General features: G+C 37.6%; 1 protein-coding gene across 2 annotated transcripts in view; it reads left to right on the forward strand.

The window, feature by feature from the left end:
- CDK14 (cyclin dependent kinase 14) overlaps positions 1-25,451 on the forward strand; it is a 316,058-nt gene that overhangs the window by 228,559 nt on the left and 62,048 nt on the right. For both annotated transcript variants that reach the window (XM_080385509.1, XM_080385510.1), the window contains 2 exons: positions 19,390-19,529; positions 23,668-23,814. In XM_080385509.1, coding sequence (XP_080241635.1) covers positions 19,390-19,529; positions 23,668-23,783 — 256 coding nt within the window. In that variant the 3' untranslated portion in view covers positions 23,784-23,814. The remainder of the gene's footprint in view (positions 1-19,389; positions 19,530-23,667; positions 23,815-25,451) is intronic.

The raw sequence follows: 25,451 nt of genomic DNA on the forward strand, positions 1-25,451 counted from the left end.
TGTATGACATTTCTGTTTTCTTAAAATACAAAACAAGAACAAACCCTAGTTTGCTTAAAACAAACCCTCAGTCTCTGAGATTTCATAATTGACACAAGTTATGATCACATCACAGGCTGACTCAAAGAAGACCAGAGCTTTTTAGTTTCTGAGAAGCCTCTTCAAAAATATTTCTACATTTTCAATGCTCCATGCATAAAGGATTTGCAATTTTTCAGCATAAATGAAGGGATTGAAAAACTGAAAGCAATGGCATAGAGCTCAGGACTTCATATGTGTGCTTCTACTATAATAGGAAATATTCAGTGCTTCAAAATTATGTATCATTTACGTTTAAAATGTAAGGGATTTTCTCTTTTTCTAGCATAAATATCTTCGTGCTGTATTAGAGTCTATTGCTTGTACAGCTGTAGTTATTTCTTATAGACATCATATTCCCAAGGGTTTATAATTCAGCTATAAAACTGACACGTGGACAGACTGATTCATTCTAAAAATTTGCTTTCTTTATTAGTGTGTTTCAAAAAGCAGCAATCTCTAATCTTAAAAAAAAAAAAATTAACATCCTGATTTAATTTGTTGAAGACTGTTGATAGCACAAAAACATCCCATTTGAAATAGAATTGTTTTAAGGGTAGTTGGGATAAACGTGAGACCTAAGATGTGGAGAAAAACATAACAGCCTTTTGGTTTTAAGTAGGTATTGGTTTTGTTACAGAGTTACATCCTTTTGACATGTTAGTACCTTTGAAAGATATGCCTTCTATAACAGTATTTATAGTCTTGGAAGGATTTACATGTGTTTTTAAACATCTCTGAGGTGAAGTCCTGTTACTACATTTTATAGAGGGAGGTTGAGATAAAAGAAATTAAGGAGTTTGTCACACAGAAACTGCCATAGAAACTGTAAAACAGAGCACAACATTGGAGTTCATGCTCCCGGACTGTAAGAAAACACTAATTTTATAAACATGATGAAACTTTCACCATCTGCTCTTCCATCTTTAAGGCACAGTGTGGCCCTTTATCTTGTTTGCCTATATATTTTGAGGTCTTAACATGGGAAAGTGAGAATGTGGTTTAGAAGTCTTCAAAGAGGCTTACCTCAGAACATATATTACGATTCAATTTAGGTAAGGAGAGGTTACTAGGAGGAAGAATAACACAGTTCCAAACACCTACAGAGCTCTGTAAGGCAGAATGAACAGAGGCAAACAACTCCAACATCAACCCCCCAAAAAGCCACAGATGGTAGATTGGGGCAAAATAATTGCATCTGACTGACTACACCAGCTTCCATGAGATGTGCATTTTAAAGGCAGAGCCAGACAATGGAACTATGACGGACACAAGCCAGCGGCTCTTTAATTCCCAGTCTAACTGGAAATTAGCTGAAAGTGTGGAATGTGACAGCAACAACAAGCCAGCCAGCAGGCTCATGTTGTAAGAAGTCAGATCCCTAAAATTCTTGGAATAAAATCGGTCAATATTACAGGCTACTTTTGGGAAGTATTTGAGGGAAATAATGTAACTATCACTTATAATGAATTAAGTTCTTTGGAGACGTTCACACTGAATTTCTTCACTGGTTCTCAAATGACCTAAAGACTATAAAGAGAATATTTACTAGCCAAGATGTGATTTATAAATACTGTAGAAATCTTTATAGTTAGGAAACAAAACCTGCATTGCCATTTACTTCTATCTAGTATGAAGCTTCACTTGCATTGCATAACATAATACATTGTGGAATGTGTTTCTAAAATACTGGTCTAAAAAGAATTAAGATGTGGTAATCTGATCTTCCTGTAGAGTTCATAATGAATTATATTTTCACCTTTTTCCCTGAACTTTTCTGTTTGATTATCTCTATACAATAAAACCAAGAACAGCTCTGCCTTCAGAATGCAGTGCAACCTCTTTCAGTTTGCAAAAGCTTCTCCACAATAATAAACCCTTACAGAAGAATAACAAAAGAGAAATAATTATCCTTGTGTATATTTGGTAGGATATAAAAAGCTTTTTCAGATCCTTCTGTCATAATGGGTCATATTGTGAGAAATCAAGTTGGAAAGGAAAGGTGCAGTTGAAAACAAATTCTGCTCTGCATAAATAGGACGACTACTTAGTAATTCGCCAACCTGGCAGTATTTATTATATAAATAACACTTTATTCTCACAGTTAGTCCCACTGTTGGGGATTTCTTCCTTTAACAAGATGGCCTCTGTACTTGAGACTTCCTTTCCTGAGGCTAGGGCATTTAAAAATTGTATTCCAGGATAGAATGGCCTGTTTTGGGACTCTTATTCCAGGAAAACTTTTTGAAGAAAGCAAAGAGAGTGAATAGAGAGGAGTCCATGTATTTTGAGTCTGTATTTTATTTCAAGCGTGACACAGACTGTGGAATTGTTTAGAGCTAAGGCTTGGGAAGAGTTTTTGGTTTGGGGTTCTGTTGTTTGTTTTTTATTTTTAAGAAAATATTTGTCTTCATAGGTTATTGACTAAAGGCAAAACTCTCTTCTATTTGTCACTTTTATCCCCTTCACCTCCTGTCCGGTCACCAGCATTGCACATTGTAATGTAGTCTGTAGTGCCACTGAAAGAATATTCAAGCTCTCAAGCACAGTAAAAACAAAAAGCTAAAACATCTCTGATGGATAAACCCAAGCAATAAGAATTTAAAACTGTACCTGTGCGAAAGACAGCTGTATGTGTACGACCGTGCGCAGTTCACGCCGGTGGAGGCTGCACGGCAGCGGTCCCCTCACCTGCATTTGAGGAATGAGTGGGGGGAGTGGGAAACTGGACACAAAAGGAAGAGATTTTGTAGAAGTATTTATGATTTAGAGGCATATAAACCTACCTCCGCCTCCTGATGATTTGCAGTGATACTTCAGTTGTACTGAAAAAAACTTTTTAAGTTCCCGTTTTGTTTCCTATTTCCTGTAAGTACCGCTTTATCCGTCGTTATCTTTTGCCTGAGGGACCTTAGGAATCGTATCATGAGAGAACGCCTGTTAACCTGCGATCCAAACAAGAAGCCATTTCCCGGATAGCAAAGTTATTACACTCTCCTTACGAAAAAATAACTTGTGTAGTGTCCGGTAGCGGGCGGCCGTGCCGCGCCCCTCCCGGGCGGCGGGGGGCGCTGTGGGCCGGCCGGGCGGCGGCGGGCGGCGCTATGGGCCGGCCGGGTGGCGCTGTCGCCGCTAGGGGGCGCTGTGGGCCGGGCGGTACGGCGGCCGCGACTGCAGTGGAGGGGAGCCGGCAGCGGCCCAGGATTTTTGCTACAAATATTTCCCCTAACGTTAGGGTTTTTTGTTTATTTCCCTACGTAATGCGGTTTATTAAATCGGCTTCAGGCAGGTGGAAGCTGCATGTTTACACTCGGGTGCTGGCTGCTGTGCGTTGCGCCCACCGAGCCCTGTGTCACCTGCTCCTGGCGTGGCGCGGCTGCAGCCCTGCAGCGGGCAAAGTTCTCAGCCCAGGCAGGACCGCGTGGTGCCAAGCTGAAACGCACCGCAGGCTTTGTCAGTTTTATGGTAATGAATTATACGATGCAGATTGAAGCCAATGACTGAGAAAGTTCTCTAGTTTCCCCATTTATCCTTTTGCCAAGTCGAAAAAATCTTCACAATTTATATTTGACTGTTTCTTTCAAATTGGAGCAACTGTAATTTCCTCTAATGTTATATACCTTTTAAAACTTTGAGGGGAGGTTATTCCTAACAGACCTCATTCATAGAATGTTTATCCTGACATTAAATTTATTTTTGCTTTATTTTAAATTCCCCCTCCTTTGTGTTGCGAAGCTTTGGGTATTGTGTTACATCCTCTTGGTCCAGTTAAAAATAAATCTCTTAAACTGGACCACAAAAACCTTTGTCCTCTTTTTTGGAATACTAATAACTATGCTCTTTCATTAGTAAAGCTACACTGTGGCTGTCCTTCACCTTTCCCATCCACAACAGCTGTGAAAATGTAGCCCCAATCCACATGGATGTTCTTGGTTGTCTTCTGCAACATTTATTTCAGTTTCTGCAACTGGACTAGAGTTTGTTGGCATTATTATCGCTGAACTGATCCATATTTTGGGATACTTTTCCCTGGAAGTAATTGTTTGTAGTTCTCTATGCACTATCTTATTTGTAGATTGTCTGCTGACATATCTGACTTCTGTTAGCTGCTTTGTCTGCTGTGGTGTTTTCAACATTTAGTTTCATCTAAGAATTGATTCAGTATGCAGTGCGTAGTCCAGGTCATTAATAAAGATGTTAAATAAAACTGTGACTAACGCTAATCCCTCTGGCACACAGCTGGACACTTCCCTTCCAACTCCGTGCATTGCCACTCATCATTACCCTTTGCTTGTGGTCTGTCAGCCAGTTTTCAGTCTATGAGATGCTGTATCACATCCCAGCTCTTTGGAGTTTGTCTACAAAATAAGATTTTTTTAGAGAAATTGTATCAAACCTTATCTCTCATTGCTTTCTTCCATCAATGATTAAGTCAATTTTTAAAATTAAAACAGGTAATCTAACATCTTGTTCATTAGTCATCACTTCTTTTGATTGCCATTTTGTCTTAGTTTTGTTCCTAAAACTAATTTTGCTTCCATATCATCTGTTTTGTTTGTATTGTCTATATTTTGCTTCTGTGTTGTGTGTCAATGTCCAGCAAATACTTGCCAAGATTCTTTTCCTTATTTGAAAACCAGAAAGGAAGTATGTTTATATATATCTTTTTTTCTAAGTCTAGTACAATACTTCAGAATGCAGAGCAAAATTATCTAATGTTACAGTAACTTATAAGCCTGTGAAGAAAAATGAGGAAAGAGAACTAACTCTTCTTGTGTAGATTTCCTGGGAAGACTTTTAAAAGGTGCCCTACATTTGTTTGCTATCCTCACTAATTCCTTAAGAATTCCTTAAGATATTGAGACATATATCAGATAGACATGTTTATTTGGTGTTTCCAGGTATGGGTTTTGGGGTTTTTTGTGGTTTTTTTTTTTCAAAGTATGTTCTTCATTAGTGTTTTTGAGTACTTACTGATCAACTCTTTTCAGATGTTTCCAGTCGTTCTTTCTCCTTACGCGTTTCTACATACCAATGTTTTAGTAATTTCTCAGAATTATGTTTTGGGGAGTCTGTTACTCATATGTTTCCATAGTGTCTGTGTTCATTTCTTGGCTTGAAGTCTAATACTTTCTGATCAGAGGCACCAGGCATCATTATATCCTCACATTCCTAATTGTGCCCTTTGCTGGAGTTCTGTACTGTTGGTCTCTCTGCAGAAATCTTTCTTCCCCAGATGATGACATTGCTGGCAAAATTGAGTCTCTGCGATTTGTTTTAAATATGTTTGTCTGAGGAATTGAAGACATGCTGTGAAGGCAGTAATATCAGTGAAGTAGACCTTACTGCTGGGTCTCCCATTATTTTTATGTAGCCGTTAAAGGCAAGGTTTTTCCAAAATGGTAGGCACCTTAAGAACTGGGCTGGCACTCAAAAGTGCTTAGTGCTAAGCAACTGCTGTTGGTGTATTATCCACTGATTTTTGTCATGTATTACAGATAATTTTTCTTCAGCTCAGCAGTCCCCCCGATTCTCATCATAGGGTCTCAGAAATGTATTTTGGAAGATGGTGCAGATGGGCAGTAAGTGTAATAACATGAATAATGCTACTGAGTTTGGTCACCTCTGTAGATAGTTTAAGCTGATCTCAAAAAACATGCCACTTTGCTCCTTTGCCAGCCAAAGACTTACAGACAGTAGTTAAGGTTTCTGGAGTGGTACAAACACCACAAAGTATCTTTACCTTAAACAAATACTTATCTTACTGACTTTTATGATAATATGATGTGGGTTTTTCAGTGTAATTTTGACTACCACCTTTTCTACAGTAGGATGGTAATCACAGGTATTCAGATATTGCTGTTTGTGAGAATCTCCTGTGACCATCTCCCAAAATTCATTGCATTTTTGTCAAGAAATTCTTAATTTCTTCCTTTCCTCGTTTCTGGCTGTGGCACTTCATGGGCCTTCGGATTTCTGACTTCTTTCCTGCCATATAGGACAAGAATTTTCACTTTTTCATGCATTTTTCTTAATTAGTGATGCCAAAGCACATGGCATGTAGGAGATTAATAAAAACAGTTATTTGTTTCAAAACTTGAAGTTATTTGCTAGCCAAACAGTTTTTGTAATTAAATTTAGTGATTTTTTTAAAAAATAATCTAGCTTAGAAAGTTTGAAGCTATTGTTTGAGCATTTGTGAGAGATGCTGACTGTGGGCAGATCATAGTGTATGTATGTTCAGTGGCTGCTTGACCTGAGTGCCAAAATGGGAAGATAGGAGACAATAATCCTTCCTGATGCATTAAAATGGAGAGGTTAGATTATGTATCTTCAGCAGCACACTGTGAATAACGAGCTTCGGCATAGGGCTGGTGCACCTGTCATTGCTGGAGGGCAAAGAGGCAAGTGGTTCCAAAGGGAACTGACCTTTTTCTTTCAGGCATTGAGTCAATCCCATATCCTTAGGCACACATTCTGTGTTAAAATTATTATAACTTTCCTGGCATTATGCTGAACAACAGATACTGGTGAAAACCTATGGGGAAAAAAAAATTATGGTGATGGTAATTTGTGTATCATTTTTAATCGAGCCTTTATAGGACATACATTCTGTAATTTTGAAAGGCATCACTAAAACAGTTAAGTTCTTCTCTGATAAATTTAATTGAAGTTTAAAATAAAATTTTGAAATGTTGTTTGGATTAACAGCTCACTAGATACAAAACGTAAATGACAATTTTTTATTATTAAATGTGATTCACAAAAAAAATGCATCCTTTTAAATAGTGTAATGTATAATACGGTATATATCTACTGTCTGCGACCTCAGCTGAATTTATATCTGTAAGATCTGATTTACAAATAGACAACTTTGTGTTAAATTATTCACATCTCATAATAATTGATGTAACAGAGTTGATCTTATGCTGGAGCATATTTGATCATAAATGCAATGAAAGCAGCCACCATCTTTGTGATGTTTGTCCAGCTAAATCCTTCAGTGAATAAAATAATAAAGATGCCAGCTGTGTTTGTTTTATGATCACTGCTGCAATAGGAGGATGGAAGTACAAATGAATAAAAGTTCTGTATTTTCTGGTTGGATTTATAAACTCAGACTCTTACTGCAAAGAATTTAAGTGGAAAAAATAACATTTTTACTTCTGTCACACTCTCGTAAATGTATTGTTTGCTTTTTTATTCCTATTCTTTAGGAATCCAGAATAGTTTTAAAATATTACTATTGTCTGGACCCAAATGTACAAAACCCAAGGAAATCTTGTAAAAATAGATGAAATTTATGCTTTCCTCTTTAACACCATTGCAAGTTAAGAATTGACCATCATTTTTGTATTGCCTTCTTCGGTTACATTCTATAGCAATCTTAAAGCTCTGTTTACTACTGTGTACTGTTAGTGTGCCTCAAACTAATTTCACCACCCTGACATGAAAAAATCATGCTCTAGATTGTTATTGGCCTTCCTTCAGCATTATGACTTTTGTAGAATCGTGTTATATTCCTTTTATTTCTTTCATATTTGATCCTTAAAGTGCCCTTGAGTCAAGCTTTATTCTGCAACCATGAGGGCATGAATCTTTCCTGAGACGCTGACAGATAGTGTTTGGTGAATATCATTTTTCTGTCAGCTACAGCCTACATCTGTACTGCTAACTAAAGCAGAGCCAGGGACTATCTTCTGGCCCCGAGGCCATGTGGCAGACCTTAGCTACAGCAGCGCTAAGTAACACTTGGGCATGCATATCCTGTGGGCTTTATGTGGTCCCCATGCAGCTGCAGGTGCAATTATTATTTTGAGGGCGTTCAGTGTTTACTTTTTTAATTCAAAATTTCCAAGATCGCATAAGACCCGTGTTGCAGACCATGGGAATTGTGTTTTCTAGCGGAAGGTTGAAGGTAATATATTGTATGCCCTGCTTGTAGGAACCTGGTATGTACCACCTTTTGGGAATAGTCCCTGGCATGGGTTGTTCCCTGAACTGTGTCTAGGAGTGGTTTTGGAGAATCCTGGTTGGCATGGGCCAGAATAATCCAGGGGAAAGTACGGACACTCAGTAGTCAAGCTGTAAGGCCTTTTCCCTAGCCTGCTTAATTCAGCAATATAGGCTTCAGCAGAGAGGTTCTGGGTATTCCCTGCCCCGTGCACACTTGAGCATATTCCCTGGGAACTTTCTGCGCTCACTGTAATGCTAACATCCTCTGCCACCTAGGCCTGAAGCCTTAGGGATGTTTTTTGTCTTTCCTTTCCTATCCCATGCATCCAGACTGCTATATATGTTACAATTTTTTCTTTCCAGCTTTTCCAAGATACCTTTTTTCTTCCGCAACCAACTGCCACTCATATCTTGATTATTATAATATGCTTCTCATGTCCTCTCCTGACCAACACCCTTCTTCAGATCATATAAAAAACAACCAATAAATTCAGTTTATTTTTTTGTGGATTGTTTAGCTCTCCCTCCCAACACTGGCTGTTTCACTCATCATTTTTGAGTTCCTTTTTACCCTTTTCAAAATCCTCCATAGTTATGCCTCTTTCTCACTTCCTTCACAAAGTTGTGTATTTACTGCTATTACCTTTCCTTATGTCAGTGATGCCTTACTCATGTTTAGGCCTTCTCCTGCCCCCTAGATAATTCAGGCAGACTCACAACTGCTGTCTTCCTTTCTGGGATCAGATGGGCTTGTGCCCAGGCAGCGCATTTACCAGTTGTTTGTGATCCTTTTCTCCAGGCTGCTGCTTCTCAATTGGTAATCTGCTAGGACTAGTCCTTGTCTGCCTCAAAAGAAGCTTAATACCAATTAGGACCCTAAAATGGGACCCAGATGTTTTTTTACCTGCCTGTCCCACTTCGGTGGCAGCACATATGAACAGATGTGTTGCAGAGCTCCATGGATTTCACAGTTCCACATGTACAAAATCTTTTTAAAATCCACCTGCTTATTTTGGGTCATTAGAAGTGTCATGAGCTCTACTGGCAGTCAGTTTTTAGTGATAGCTGGCTCTCTGGGAATTCTGACCTTTGGTGGTCACTATTATAGATAACAATTTTTATTTCAGTTCTTAAATCACCTATGCTGATTTATGCCTAAATAGCAGCAACTCCCTGCTTAGCTGTCTCTCTTTCATGCTACTTTGACAGGTTAGGATTTGCAAAAATAGCTCTGGATCGAGTTCTTCCCTACTGCAAGCCAATTTATGAGTGTCAGATAGCACTGCATCCTCACACATATGTGAGTACAAGCACTTAAAATCCACGTCTTTCAGTAACTGATAGCTAAAATATGTGGAATTTGTAGTTTGGTCATTCACCGCCAACCTGTATACTTAAAAAGGCATAAACTCTTGTGTTAAATCTGAGTAACTTTTTAAAAAGACACTTCAATACAGATATGTGTGGGTATGTAATGTTTCACTTTAAATAAAAAAAATTAATGAAAAATCATGTTACTTTTTCTCCAAATTGTGTACTAGAGAGAGATCACTATTTTCTCCTTCTACAGTGGTCTCTGTGCTTAGGAAACCCTTGGGTAATTACACTCTTTTTTTTTTTTTTTTTTTTCCCTGCTCATGTTCAAAGTCAAATTCAGGCTTTTAACAGATTGGCACAAGCACATTTGTTTCTTAACAAGTATTACTGCTGTTGGTATCAGGCACTGGATTTGCAGTCTGCTGTCTTCTCCCTACTGGAAGGTGACCTAATGTTCCTTTTAGAAAATACCTTTCTCCATTAATGTAAAGAGAGAGTGTGGTGTGTTAAATCAGGAGAGTGAATCTGGAGAAGGAATGACACCTTCTGCACTACAATGCTGGTGTGAATGTGGTGTCCCATCCTACATTCTCTTCTGTCGTCACCTGAACCAAGTACCTGAAGGTCAGGGAGCTCCAGCTAGTTGTGTGTGGTGTTAGTCTGTCTGAATATATAGGTCTAATAATACATAATATTTTTGACTGCATAACTTTGAATATATTGCCTGTATGCCCATTATAACCATCTTGGTCTCCTCCTCTCAATGTTTACTAGTTCTGCATCATTTCCCTGTCATATTTTAGTTTAGGAGTGTAGTTGCAAAAAGACCAGGATGCCTACATGTACATAATTGCTTAGTCTCATTGGGTTCAGCCAGGCAACTCATATACATAAAGTTAAATACATGCATATGCCTGGAGTCTGTCTTCCTGAGCTTTCTAAAGCTTGGGGCATTCTCTCTGCCTCCAAATCTCCATTCACCTTTAATGAGCTGTATAAATAAATACAAAGTACTCCTGTTTGTTCCAATCCATAAAAATATATTTTATTAGCTGAGGGGTATACAATAATAGAAAAGATCAGACCCATCCAATGTTTTAGGGAGCTGTGGGAGGACAGGACAAGTAGCTGCTTCCAAGTGGCTGACGGATCTGAGGCCCCAGCAAGACAGATTTGTAGGTTAACTGTGATAAATGATCTTTGGCTTCACAGACTAAAGCGAGGTCACCCTTCTCAGGGCACTGCCTGCGTGCTGCAACCTTGCAGCAAATTCTTTTTGAAATACTGAGCAAACAGACCAGTTCTTATTTACATTAGAATGAAATTAAGACTTCTCAACCAAAGATGATAAAATACCAGACAAGAGGGCAGAGATTTATAAGGCAGTGCTAATGTTTATTTACTAGAACTTAGTTCTGTCTCCTTTTTTAGTTTTCAAAAGGCAGTAGGTCCAAAAAGGCAGCTGGTTTTTCTTTCTGTACTCATTTAATAAGGGAAGATACAGGAAACTTTGTTTACTGCTCTAGTGGCTGCACTCACTTTACAAATTTGAAAATCAGAGTTTGTTTTTTTTTTCTTTGGAGTACCTTTTGCTTGAATTTCTTTGGCAAGAAATAATCCATGTTGTTGAGGCTGGGAGGAGGAAAAGCACAGAGCTTTGACTGCATTGTGTGCCAAAGGTTTATTTCAGCTGTTTCTGTGTTGAGGGGGAGCGGGGGTTATTCCCTCCTTTTTTTTTTTTCCTTATGTCCAGCCAGTGAGGAAATAAATATGTGAAGAAAGAATCCTATGGAATGTTAACTCCGCTGCCGTATTTTCTTCCTTTTATCATGCCCCAAGATTCAGTGAAGTTGATATAAATTCACCATGCCTTCTTTTAAAAAGCATAATAGAAAGGCATTCTTCCTTTAAGAGTCAGACTGTAAAAGGTGATTTTCTTTCACTCAGTTTGGTTTAAGCCTGTAAAAAGCATTAAGTGAAAAATCTGATATATTTGTTAGGGCATTTATTGCATTACTAACTTATATTTTCAGTTCCCAGTGAAAGGTTTATAGAGAACATAAACCTTGAAGAGTTTTTGTTCAGGATTGAAGATATATTTTCTTCATTTTCTGGTGAAATACTAGCTCATAAAATGATTGGGGTATTAGTAATCGTTTTTAGGTCTATTTGTTTTCCAAGGATACTCTGTTCAACTTGCTGAGGTGCACAAAGAAGGCCTTTAAAAAACATGTGCCTTGATCAGAAGATTCATGCCCTTTAAAGAATTTCAAAATAATCAAAAGCTTCTGATTAGGTGTCACCACCATCTTGTTGTTATTCATTAATTGCACTTACAGCAAGCAAAGATCTTCCAGTAAACTATAAATATAGCATATTCAGTATTAGTTTGTTGTGGTGCAAGTATTACACTATGTTTTCCATAATTATTATCTTTAATAGTGGGCTAATTGGGATGCTAAAAGAATTAAAATAGCTGATTGGTGGTGGGATATAAAATCAAAAAGAAGTAATTGCTAGATTTATTCAAGTGCAAAAGGGTAAGGCATGTTCTGATTAAAATTTATTAGGAAATACCTTTTCTGGGGAATACCTGTATCTGAGAGAAACTGCTGACAACTGAGTGAAATTATGTGAAGTACTTCAGGTATTCTTCTCTGAGTTTAAAGATTCAGTTGCAGTTTTAGCAGTAACAGAACACTGTACCCAGCAGTCATGTTGCTTGGAATATCACAACCTCAGAATTCCCAGGAATTAAGTTAGTTACGTGATCGTATTGCAGAAAGCCACATTCTCAGTAGCCTAGAGTATGCTATCACTGGACATATATTGTATATTTGCTGTTTAAATAAGCTTATTTTTCTTCTCTTTAATGTCTGCTGTGCGGACTCCATAGTTCTTGGTTCATTTGATGCTAGCAAAAAGATGCCTTGTCTCAAATGTAAACCTTTTTCTGTATCAAAATGTTACAGAACAAGTGGGTGAAATATCTGCAATATTGTCAGTGAACAGTATTGACTATCTTCATGCCTCAAGGTCTCGATAGTTGGCACTGGGTTTCTCTAGAAAGTTTTGTAGCCCAGCGTATTTATTCTGAGGCATCAGAGCAAGAGCTAGCCCAGGTGCATGTCGGACTACAGAAAAACAAAACTCAGGCTACTGTTAAAGTCTGTTCTGTATTGATTGATTCTCTTCAAGCTTAGCATTTAAAGCTGAAATCAAGCAAATTCAATTTTTAAAGGTGTTGTGTTCTGTAAGGGTGTTAATGTTCTGCTTCCTATATGAAGCAAACCTTTCAAGCTGGATGTCACAAGCAGTGTTGTAGAAATACAGTAATACATCTGAAACTGAAACGCATCAAATATAGTGCAGAAAGATTCAGGGAGAAATAGACTTGTATCTAATTGTCTTGAGTTACATTCAGTGATGACACATACAAATGATTTTATGATCTAGTTTGTGACTGAGCTTAATGACTATTATCAAATGTGAATTGCCATGAGAGGTTGGATCACTTCCCGTTAGGTGTGACCAAACTGAGCCTCTGAAACCTCATGTGATTTATGAGCAGTTTAAGTAAGTGTCTTAATTTTCCATTCTGAGAAGTTCTGGAGATGCAAATATAATTATGGTTTACTTACTGGGTCAGTAGATTCTTTTAAAAATGTACCAGGTATAAAAAACCTATATACTTAGAGGTAAATCTATATTGATTAAAATAGAAAAAACCCCAAACAACTAGTTGCCTATACTGTTAGAGCCTTCATTTGTTACATTCACTTTTATTCATGAAACACTATTCATCTTGGCTGCTTTCCAGCTAATGGCATCTGTGCAGCTGTCAAGTGAGAATTAGTTCAGACGAGTCAGGGTTGTTAGTACCTTCCTGGAATGCCCTGAATAAACTTACCTCTACAGCTTTCCAAATGGGGCTCTGACCTCTTTTACATTGACATTAATAGCAGTACCAAAGAATCAAACACTGGTACTTTTATCTCTGTTTCATGTCAGTGCATACTTATCATTGGTTGTCATGGCTTTTATTTTAATAATAAACATTTTGACCACCTTTTCAGTACTTCAGCAGATAAGATTGCTGATGCTTTGTTATAGTAATACAGTTAAAAGGGATCAAACTAAGATCTGAATTTCTGAACAGATTGTTTCATGTACCCTTATGGAAATCATGAAGGTCTGAAGACTGTGTGGCACAATGTTGTGCAGGACCACAGAGCAAGGGCAGGTGCTGGGAGCAGTATAGCCATTTTAGTGCAGGATTTGCCCCAGCCTAGTTCATCTAAGAAGCCTGAGCAGGATGTTGTGCTAATATGGGAATCTTGCTTCTAGTGAGGTGCCAAGCTAGAAAAGTACAATTAAATTGATGGCCTGGGGAGCCTTCGATACTTTTCCCACCTGCACAGGTAGAGCTCAGTGTTTCTGAATCTAAACTGCTGCCAGCACCACAGTTTGGGAAGAGCAAGAGGGGCATCAGGTGTTTGGAGACATGCCTCTCCTGAAGAATGTGCACAATCCAGCACAATGTTGGGACTGCTGTTAGCAGCCCCATACAAGTGTGGGAGACAATCCCAGCACTGAAATGTGGTTCCTGTGACTGTTTGACTGTCATGTTTACTGTACAGTTTGGCTTGAAGTACCTCTACACTGTGCTGTGGAGCAAATCCTGTATTTTGTGATTGATCAGCAACAAGTAAAACTCTGCTTCAGTGAGCCTTCAAAAGCTTTTGTATTTCTTTGTGTTCATCAGTTTTAGTCTCAGTACCCTCTGTGTAAAACACTGAAAAAATGGTAACGTCTTTACTCCGTTAGATTCTCGTCTTGAGGTGCCGCTTTATGCCTTCATCTGTATCAAAAGCTAAAAGCATCACATCAAAACTTGTGTTCACTTGTTGCGGTGGTTTCATGATGGCTAAATAAACTCTACAAAAGCTCCATAGAGGCACGCCAGGCACGTCAGGGAAGCAGTTCCTGCATACTGGAGCTGGCATGTCAGGTCTTTGAAGACGGTAGGTGTTCTCGGCATGGCTGTAAGAACAGAAAAGGCTGTTCATATTTAGTAAAAAGGAAATGTTCCTTAAGGTAGGCCCTGCTCCGCTTTGTGTGCTGCATAGCTGCCGCTACTAGGGCCGTGCATATATTCAGAGGTGTAAACTATCAAGGCACATGAGGGCATGTCCCTATCAGCTGGTGAGAAGATAATTTGCAAAGAAAACATTAACTGCAATATGCATGTTGGCAAAGTTTTGTGTCAGGAGAGGCTAAAGCCTAGGACACGGGGGAAAGACAGCCGTCCTCAAGCAGACTTGGGTGAAAATGAGGAGCAGGGCTCTCATGGCAGTGTGGTGGTGGATGAGATACCACAGGGACTGTACGGGAGCCCAGTTGTTGAGGGCACCACTGCAGCCTCTGTGAAACCGGCTGCACATGGCCTGCTGGATTTGCACCCATTTGTTTATTCTCTTCGTATCGTTAAACTTTAAACTCTGCTAAGTGGTGTGATCGTTTGGGTTAACTGTGGTTTTGTCTTTCACCACTTCAGGTTGCAAGAGATTACTTACAAATAAGAAGCAGAGCTGAGATTTCCAAAGGGAATTAGGTGCTTCAGTCCTGTAGGCCATGTTATAAACGCCAGTTGATAAATTAATTAATGATACACTGCGAAAGTCATATTTTGGCGTGGAAAATAGGCACAGTAAACGATTTTTGCTTTGGGAAGTATCTACTTCATGCTGTTAGGAATATATAGACAGCATATTATCTCAGTTTGTTTTAGTGCCCATTTGTCTTAATTATTAATGTGAATTTGAGCTGCCTTCTTCATTGCATTTAAAAGCAAATCACCCCAGGTTCAGAAGTTCACTGCACATGCCCAAAACTTTTTTTTTTTCTCAAGAGCTTAAAGCAAACTTCAGTGATCTTAGTCATGTTCTGCTTGACCAAATACTGACCTTCCTCTGCAGTAGGAAGACATTTAAGCCTGTTTTCTGAAATTAAATCAAATTATTGTAATCCAATGAGATTTACAACTGCTCAAGTCTAGTCTGATTCATATATGTTTAAAGTGAGACAAGTTCATGTGGTGTTTGTTCTTCTGCAGCTAAGGCCATATATAGCATCTAGGATTAAGTTGAAAATGTGTTTCACAGATGTCATCAGAATAGGTGTGTAAAGATATTACCAATATATCTCAAAACAATTTATACGTATTATTTAATACTCACAGCCAAAAGTTTCTCTGTATTCTGCTGTATGCCACATTTTCTGAAAGTACATATGCTGTCATGGCTAGTAACTATTCCTGAGTGATTAGTATGACAGTAAGTGGAGCGTGAATATTGGGACTTGCCATATCATGCATGCCAAGTTCCTGTATGGCCCAACTGCTGTGAGACAAAACATGCTATTATGTTTTAGACACAAAGCCATATTGTATGAAATTCCATCCTGTCACATACTGACATAGATGTATTTAAAAATCAAATCTTTTGTTGTTGTTGTTTAGTTCTTTTTGTTACCTTTTTCCATATTAGATATTTAACTACTCAACTCCATCGAAAATTCAGCCTTTGTCCCTATTGAGAAATCATGTTTCAAAGTGACATCAGACAAATCCTTAATGCTTTAAGGAGGATATTTTAAAGAGACTATTGGCAAAAAAAAAAAAAGAAAAAAAGGGGAAAAAAAAGAGAAATAAAACCAAATGTTCTGATGTTCCAGAGCACTGAGGTTATGCGCTAAATGGGTTTCTCCAAACAATTCTGATGTAGATGTAATTTAAATACGTGATCATACAGTGCTTTTTTCATACATGGAAGAATAGATTGTCTTTAAACAAAGCAGAAAAATTAGTCATGCATTCCACTAAGGCATTGGTTTTAAGACTGACAACCTTAGGAGCCCACATGCATATGCCTTTTGCAGAGTTCAGTGATTTCCAGAAGTGACCTTTCCAGAAGACATGGCTTTTGGAGAAGAACTTTTTCATTACTGTGCAAAGCTCCATAAACAAAGCTAGAACTTTGATGCAGAACTTTAAAGATACAGCTGAGCCTAGCTAAAATTGATGATTTGATCCATGAGTTACTTGGATGATCTTCTTTGGCCTGTATTACACAGGAGGTGAGACTTGATCATTGTGGTCCCTGCTGAGTTTGAAATCTATAAATGCTTGAGAACATAATACCAATGAAGTAGCAGCTGGAATCTTCAAAGCACTGTAGAAACAACTAACACCACCCCATCTCCCCCCCAGCACTACTCGTAATATTATGAGGGCAGGTAAATGTAATAATTGTAGCAGATTGAACTATTTTTGAAGACTATGCAATGAATTTAGTCTTTTTTTCTATTTAGTAATTATAAAACTGCTTCTAATTTTGGCAGATTTATTCACAAGTATTTCATTAGTTGATGTGATTGTTGCAGCCCTAGATATTTTTGTGGGTTTTATATTGTATTAAGGTATAATCTTCTGATTATTTGACTTGTGTCTTTGGCTTCTTGCTTTATCACAGTAAACAGATATCTTTTTTGTTTCTAAACCAGGAAGGTGACTTTGGTTTCCTAAACTGTTCCTACTCAAAATATTTTCAATTTATATTAGTTAATCTCATTTTCTTGCTAAAAAAAAAAATATAATCTTAGTGGTATGCTAGGTACTTTGGTGACCATTAATACGGTCAAAATGTCAGCACTGCTCTGTTCAAGAGCACTGAGGAACTAGGTTGTCATCATCCACAATTTCACCTGCAATTCAGAATTTGTTAATGTTTGAATGTTCTTCTGCTTTGCCTTACTTAGCATTTTCACTGTACTTATGGATCAGCTAAGGAATGCTAAAATTCTTATATTGGAGAGCGAGTTACTACTTACTTAAGTGTACTTAACTTACTACTTACTCAAGTGACCTCATTTTTCTGACGTAACAGTAGCTTTTATTCAAGACAGAGCAAGTTTGCTATGGCTCCTAAAAAAGATGCAGCTACCTCGGGGGGGGGGGGGGGGGGGGGGGGGGGGGGGAATACATGGGTGAAATGATTTCCCAGGGCCTCAGAACAATAATTGGTGCAGGTGGGACTAGGACATAAGACAGGCCTCCCAGTCCCAGAATAATCACTGGTTCATGGAAATTTTGGATGTATAGAATTGTTAAGTGTAAACTTTTTGCTTGGTATTTTGGTGTTCTGTAATGAACTTTCCTGTAATTTTCACACAAGTTTGATGAAACAGTTTCTACAATCTGATAGTTTAAGGATCTAGGAATTAAACTGATTTATAGGCAATGACTGTTTAGTTCAAGATGCCTTTATTTTGTCATGAATTGAAAATGAAGAGAGAAAAAATGATGCCCATCAGAAACACTGGAGTTCAGCATCTGTTTAACCTGGAATAGCAATTACGAATCCTGATCCTGGGAATTCTGTAAGATTATGACTGATGAGAGATAATGTCGTAAAGTGGTCAGCACTTCTAGGGAATTCTTCCCCTGGGTAATTTCTGGACAAATGGACTGCCACTTCTGAAGAAGAGATCACATAGGAATTTTTGAATACTGTGCCTATCTAGGATACAGCTGCTGGAAACTAAACAGACAGCCAGTAGCATATTTTTTGAATCATTACAAATACCAGGATATCATGCATATGCCAGCACGTGATTTAATAGAGATGCTTTTGACTTTTGAATATTTTTCTTCACAGTAAGTGTAGTATGAGCATGGACAAAAAGTTGTGTCTATGACATTTGTGACTTAAATTTCTCGATGTAACAATTTTTTTTTCCATTTAGGGTTTTCAGTGTTGTCTGTTCTTTGTTGCAGAGGTAGTTTTCACCTGTGCATATACTGATACATAAAATTATGCCATGTAAGCCCAATGAAAGAGTAACTCTGTTTAATCCATCTTCCTTGAATGGCTCTGTAGAAAGTCAGCTTGAGCTGAAAAAAAATGAACATTTGCATGAAATGTGCTGTAGGATTATTGATTTTATAGGATAACACCATCTTTTTCAAATTCAGCAGTATTTTGGACTCCAGTCTACTCTGTTTTGGGAAACCAGTGCACTGAAAAATAGGAGACCCTTTATATACTTAATCTTTTTTACCTGACAAGACATCTTCACTGAGCAAAGGCATGGTTGAATGTAAAAAGTTGCCTACTAATAATAGCAACACAATGTCAACAAAATTCAGCACCTCTTTTCTCACTTCATATTACAGTAAGTTTGGCGGCTTTAGAAATTTAGAAGGCAGCTGTAGGTTACTAGACCCAAGCCACATCTTGCTGATTATGATTTTACCCTCTCCCCTCCAATCTATTATTTTTAATTTGTTTTCTCTATAATATTCCTGAGCATATAGCTCCCAGTAAAATAGTGAGTTTTCTTAGACTTCCCTAGGTAGCTTAGAAAAGATAATTCTCTTTCAATTTAACACTTGCATTGCATTAACACCTAATGAAGAGTCAACCTCCTGCCATGTGAATATATGAAAAAAAAAGTCGGTACTTCTCAAAAGACAAAGGTCTTTATGAAACATGATGCATATGTTGTGTGTTAAGCGTCACTAGATTTTAAAATTTCATCCGTCACAAAGTTGTATGAATACTGCTGGTATTCTAAGCTTGGAATTCATGGGTTTAGATAGTAATAGCCATTTGTTTCCAGCACTGTAAATTTTCAGTCTGTCAGTATGCTCAATAAAATGCAAATGGAAGAATCTAAACAGTTGCTTGCAAGATGCTGTTGCTCGTGATCCTTTAGCATACTGGGCAAGGCATATGTGATATGGTATATCATATGCTCTATATTTGTAAAACTTGTATGAATTTTGAGCTATCAATCCAGAAATAATTCATTGACTCCCTAACTTGAGGAATACCTTTTGTGGAAGTGCTCCCAAACAGGCTTTGTCTTTATCCTGGCTAGCAAGACTCAGCACTTCAACTGTGCTGACTGCAAATGGAATTAGTAAACAGAATAATGAGATTGTTCTTCAGAAAAACCTTCTTGTTTGTGTTTCAGGCTGAGCTATGTGAATCACGCAGAAGATCTAGCCTCCAAACTACTCCAGTGTTTCCCAAAGAACAGATTGTCAGCACAGGCAGCCCTGAGCCATGAGTATTTCAGTGATCTGCCCCCACGGCTATGGGAGTTAACCGATAGTAAGTATTACCACCTCCGAACTGATTGAAAAGAAAGGTGCTAGTTCATACAAATGCATGTGTGTACACTAACCCTCACATGTGGACAGCTACACGGACATACACAGCGACACACAAAATACGTGAGTGCAATTGTGTAGCTTGAAATTACATAGTTAGCTTGACACAGGACAAAATGGATGATATTTTTTTTTTTTTGCTATCTCTGCTCTGCAGTCTGCAGCCAGCTATCTTTGTATTTGATTGTGTGCAGCCAAAAGAATTATCTGAATTGTCATAAAGCAAAAGGAAAAATACAATTTACATATTTAGTGCTTTTCACTTTATAACATACAGTACTTCTTAACTAGCTGCAGCATACAGGATAAAAATCCAGCTGTGTTTGATTCACAGAATCTCTGTGTGTTATAACAGTAATGTTTAAGAAAGGACTCAGCATTCGGAAGTCTGAGAAACACGAAGTAGACAAACAGTTAATTTGCTGAATTAGACTGCAAGAAGAGGATGGCAGTTGATATTATTAACTAAGAATGCTTTCAGTATTTACATACATCTTTTTATTTCTTTATTAAAGAAAATGCACTCTGATTGACTTGGCAAAAATGTTCCTATCATCATGTATGCTGTCAGTTATCTCTTTCATAATTGTAAATCATTTGTATTATACACGTGCATATCTTTTTCCAGTGTTAAAAGCACACTACTATTTATTTGGGAGGAAAATATTATCATGCATATAGTTTTGATTCAGAGAAGATTGTGTTGTTAAGAATAACAATCATTTTGCTTTAACTCAATGTGGTGAAGAGAAGCATGCTTGCATTAGAACAGTGTATGTGCTTTTCTGCTTTCAAACATACAAGCATTGGACAAAGATCTAAAACCAGTACTCCGAGGTAAAAAAGATCAGAAATGCAACAATGACATATGTGTGTGTGTAACTACAGCCGATTTAAAAGTTTGGTTGTAAAAACTGAGCTCCCTTTCTGAATATTAATCCACAGTAGATTCTGTTTACATCGGTGTCAGTAGGAAAACTTTCGTCTTCCAAAAGTTTATCTTTTCCATCCCTGACAGCTGTAGTCATCATGTTTTGAGCTGGTTTTGTGGCCTGGCTGTCCAAGTAACCCTACTCTCAACTCTGCTCTGAAGAGCACTCTCCCATTTGTGGAATATAAACGTTAAAATAAAACTAGCACTATTAATTTTAGTATATCACCAGCTCTGTCATAGACTGTGTCCTTGCTCTGCAAAAAGATTCCCAGTTTCCTCCTCCGCCATGCCACCCCACCACTCAGTTTGCTGACTGCAGGACTTTATAAGCTGAAAATTCAAAGGATGCTGTGTAAATTCAGGCTGCTGTTGAAAGTCTGCCTTTGCTGAAACTGATGCAAAGAGATTCATTTCTTCAGGACTAATGAAACATCAAGAATGCCAGTTCATTTATCCTATTTCCACTAAATGGAAAACAAAAATCACTCTGCAGTGGTGACATCTCAATCCTTCTGACTCTGTGATTTAGTCTAGCCAGGATTTTGAATTCTGAATTCTGCAGTGGTACTTTTCTGTTAATATGGACTTATTACCCACTTGCCACTTAGTTTATCAGTCAGTGGTTAAATCCAGTTCTATCAGTGAAGTAAATGCCTACACATTATCACTCTGCAGCAGGCTGCCAACAGAGACAGTCTTGTCCTAGTCATTAACAAGCACAATGTATGCAGAACACCAGAGGGGAATTAAAACCACAAAAAATACCTCAGGGTGGTATTTTTAATATGAGAATTTAATTTGTAATTTCACAGATTAAGAATTTTGGCTGCATTAATCCTTTTATCAGCTCACAGCAGGTTATTTGCAGAAGCATAACCATAAGGCGATATTCATTGGCAGAAACACGTCTTTGCATAACGTTAAACATCAGGAGCAGTGAAACCTTTTGAAGGGGGGAGAATAAAGATGAAAAATCATTATATTTTAAAGCAAGGTTCTTCTAAATGCCTCCAGTAAAATTTTGAGTTACAGAAAGACTATTTCTGTGTCTAGTAGATAATCATTATGAAGCATAAATCCAGATGCAAGAAAGGACAATCCCAGTATCAAATACTACAATCACTTCTATTTAGTATGACTTGGATATACTTGTAAACATATTTACAAAACAAAGAAGTCATATACTTTGGAGAGTTGGGAAAATGTTTACTGTGTAGTGAAATTACCAGGTTTTGTGATTCTGGTTCTCTGGGTTAATATTTTACACTGGAAAACACTTGCTATTGATAGTTAAATAAATGTAGGTATAAACACATTGAGTCTTTATGCACAACAGAAGTGTGTGTACACACAAAATCTAATGCCTTCTAATCAGACACCACTGTGATTTTGCAAATCTCTGTAGCAAGTAGTATTAATCGTGGAACATATTTTGTCCAATTTGGTCCTGTGCTGAATTGCAGATTTGGGGATTTAGCACTAAAAACCAAGGAAACACTCACAGGTGAACAGAAAGAAAAAGGCGGGGGGGGGGGGGGGCGGGAAATCAGTCAAATGATTTAAATGATTTTCCGTCAGAAAATATTGTTTCTTTGGAATCACAGTATTTCATGAAAGTATGGCAACTCAGCCTACACTGAAAAAGTAAAAAAGAAGTGTTTCACTTTCTCTTCTTGTTTTGACTTTAGTACTATGTATTTATACTTTATACATAATATTTTACAGCATAAAATGCTAATCTTGTGTTTAATTTTAAAAAGGTGTGCAAGATGAGTTTATGTGAGAAGGGAAATTTTGGGGGTTTTTGTTTTGTTTAGTTTCAAGTCAATGCATCATTACGATTGGGTTGGAAGTCCAGTCTCCATATAAGCTGTCTCATATCTAGCCACTTTCAGTTTTTAAAAATAGCACATTAAAAAGGTAAGAGTTGTGCAGTCCTGCTAAAAACATCTTGTCAGGGAATACAATACAATTTATGATTCAACATAGCCTTCATTCATCTCAGACCTGAGCAGTAATCTGTAGATTAACGTCTTTTACTAAATATGTGTACTTAAAAAAATCAGCCCTCCCCCTTTTCTGCTTTCATATTTGAGAGCTCATACCAATTTATTTGCATAAATTATACACCATTCATAACATATGGTACTAAGGATAGCAGAATATCAAATGCTAGTTGAAATGTCACAGTGTGAAGCTCTAGTACATAAAACAATAGCCAGGTCTTTTAAAGACATAAAGATGAAAGAGTAGCTCCAAAAATTTACAGCTGTGCTAGCTGTTAGTGCAAAACCAAAGAAAACTGTTACGACCCCAATGAGTTCTTTAAACAGTCTATTAACATTTCCTCATACAAGCATGGAGTGGCAGAGCTCTGAGGATATTTTTATATGGACATTTGTTCTCTGAAGGTATTAAGTCAGTGATTTTTCCCACCAGTTTGAGGCATCCTAAGTAAAACTGAGTTTTCAAACCATCCATGTGTGAGTATTTAACCATTTGCATTTTGATCCCTGTGATTGATATCATCATGTCTACTAATAATTAATTACCTGGTGCTAGTGGAAATAGTCAAAGTTTTTCTCGTTCATGCAAGAGGGGATTGCTTTATGTGAAAGCTTTTTGAGTTGTTGGGATGTTTTTAACAAGCCTAGTTCTCTATAACAGTTAAAATGAAGTCAAGCAAAATAGTTCAGTTCTACTGGCATCAAGATTCTGAAGATGTAATATGTGATGACAAATTATTGAAAAACCTTCCTGCATTTTTTTCACATTCCTATTTATTTCTAAATGCTCTCAGAGCAGACATTTTAGAATGGAAAATATGAATTATATAGCCATGCACAGGACACGTAGACACACACAACCTATGCACAGGACAAGCAGACAAACACAACCTGGAAACAGGTTTTTTTAGAAGATGCATGCAGCTGAGAATGTTTACATCATACAGCTTTCATCATATAATGCACGCAGCTATTTTCCATTCAGAATTTTTGCAGTGCTTACTTGCATAAATAGGTCGTATCTATAAAAGCTGTATATATTTACTCAGTGTTGTGTTTTCCATATATATTAATTATTTTTAAATTACTACTTTTGTGGGAAGAAATCAAAGTTTCTAAACTGACACTCTTTTTTGCAGTGTCTTCTATTTTTACTGTACCGAATGTAAGATTACAGCCAGAGACTGGAGAAAGCATGAGAGCCTTTGGAAAAAACAACAGTTATGGCAAAGGTGTATCAAACAGCAAACATTGAAGAATACCTATGTTCACAACTGATCATGCAGGTAAGCCATGATTATTGGAAGGTATATCTTTGAAAATATTCTTTACTTTAGTTCTCTTTAGAGAAACAAAATATAAAATTCACCTGCACATTTCTTAAATTGCTCACATTCAGGCAGATAATCTGTTTTTGCAGTATAATGGTCAGTATGAAGAGTGTAAGTTGCTGGCCTTGTGGGCAGGATCAGTGTCACTGAAAGGTTGAAAATATTGCAGAGGCTGGTGCCAGCAGATTAACTGCTAGGTTGCCTTTAATTTGGACTGGTGTTTTTTTCCCCAGTAAGACATGGAGACATAAAATACCTCTTGCCATTTCTGTTGCTAAACTTTGGGGCAAGGACAAGAAATTATTCATTTAGTATGTTTGATAGCCTTGATAACAGAAGGATATTCTTGATGGAGGCAGAGGTGCTATCATGTTAATGAATGTGGTCTGTGATACTGGATCTACTAGAACTGGTTTTGTTCTTGAAAGGCTTTCATTCAATGCACCATCTTTTTAGCCTTAGTTATTCAGCAGTGAAATAGTCTGTAATATGACTTCAGGTGTTGTAAGAGTAGAACAGAACCTGGGAAGGACAGGTGAGTAGAGAGACTACGTACCAAATTACAGTAAGGGTATGGTGGTGGTTATATCATGGCATTAACTCTCCTCTGCCCATATGCATCACCCCAGTGTTTTTTCAGTGGAATTTCCCACTTGACAGACTCTTCCAGATTAGCAGTATTCCCTTATATAGCTGCTTTGCTTATTATGTTTCTGTAAATAGTTTCATACCACAGTGTTTCACAAAATACCCAAAGTGCAGTTCCTTTCATTCAAAAACCCAGGCCTGCTGCTTGGTTATTTTTTTAAGTCCTGGTTGCTTTTGCATGTTGAGTATATTAGAACAGCTTGTTATGGAAGTTCTAGGAGCTGAGATAAATGCACACGCTGCTTGTGTACCTATTCAAAGGTATAGTCTTACATAAATATATAAAGTCTATATTTAGCTACGTTTGCTTGTTACAATATCAGATATAACTTTCTCTAATTAATTATAATCAGTTTTACTGTTGTAGGTTTATGTGCGGGTTTTTTTAACCCTATAATATCGTGGAGGCTGTTTGCCTGACAGGCAGCAACTGCTGAAAAACTGAAATGAATAGATTTTGGTCTTGACAGCCTGCCCCAATTTTTGCACAAGCTCTCTGCCAGCAAACCATTTAAGATTTTCTAATGTCAGAAATGAGGCTGCCTCAGAGCACTCTGTTTACATCTTTATTGACAAGCTAATCCCTACTTTTTCCCGGGGCTGTGTCCCTGCAGACATCTCTTCAACCTTGTCTCTTCTAACGTGACATATCATCCATCTAAAGTAAATTTAGAATGTGCCCATCTATGCTAAAGACCTTTTGTGTGGAAGCTTACGTATGGAATCTCATTTCTCATGTACAGAATCTCTGCTTTCTGTTGCTTCCCAGCAAATGTAATTTTTCATTTATACAATATGCAATAGAAAGTCTGTATTTGCAAAGGGGTGTGTAAAATAGCAGTAAAGAGAACCATTTGATCATTCTTACTGAATATCTATTTAAGCCAATGCAGATTACTTTTTTAAATTTTTTATCTAAAGAGAAAGAGAGCGCCATATGTACC

The sequence above is a fragment of the Falco punctatus genome, assembly GCF_963210335.1.
Source record: "Falco punctatus genome assembly, chromosome: 4".
Lineage (NCBI taxonomy): Eukaryota > Metazoa > Chordata > Aves > Falconiformes > Falconidae > Falco > Falco punctatus.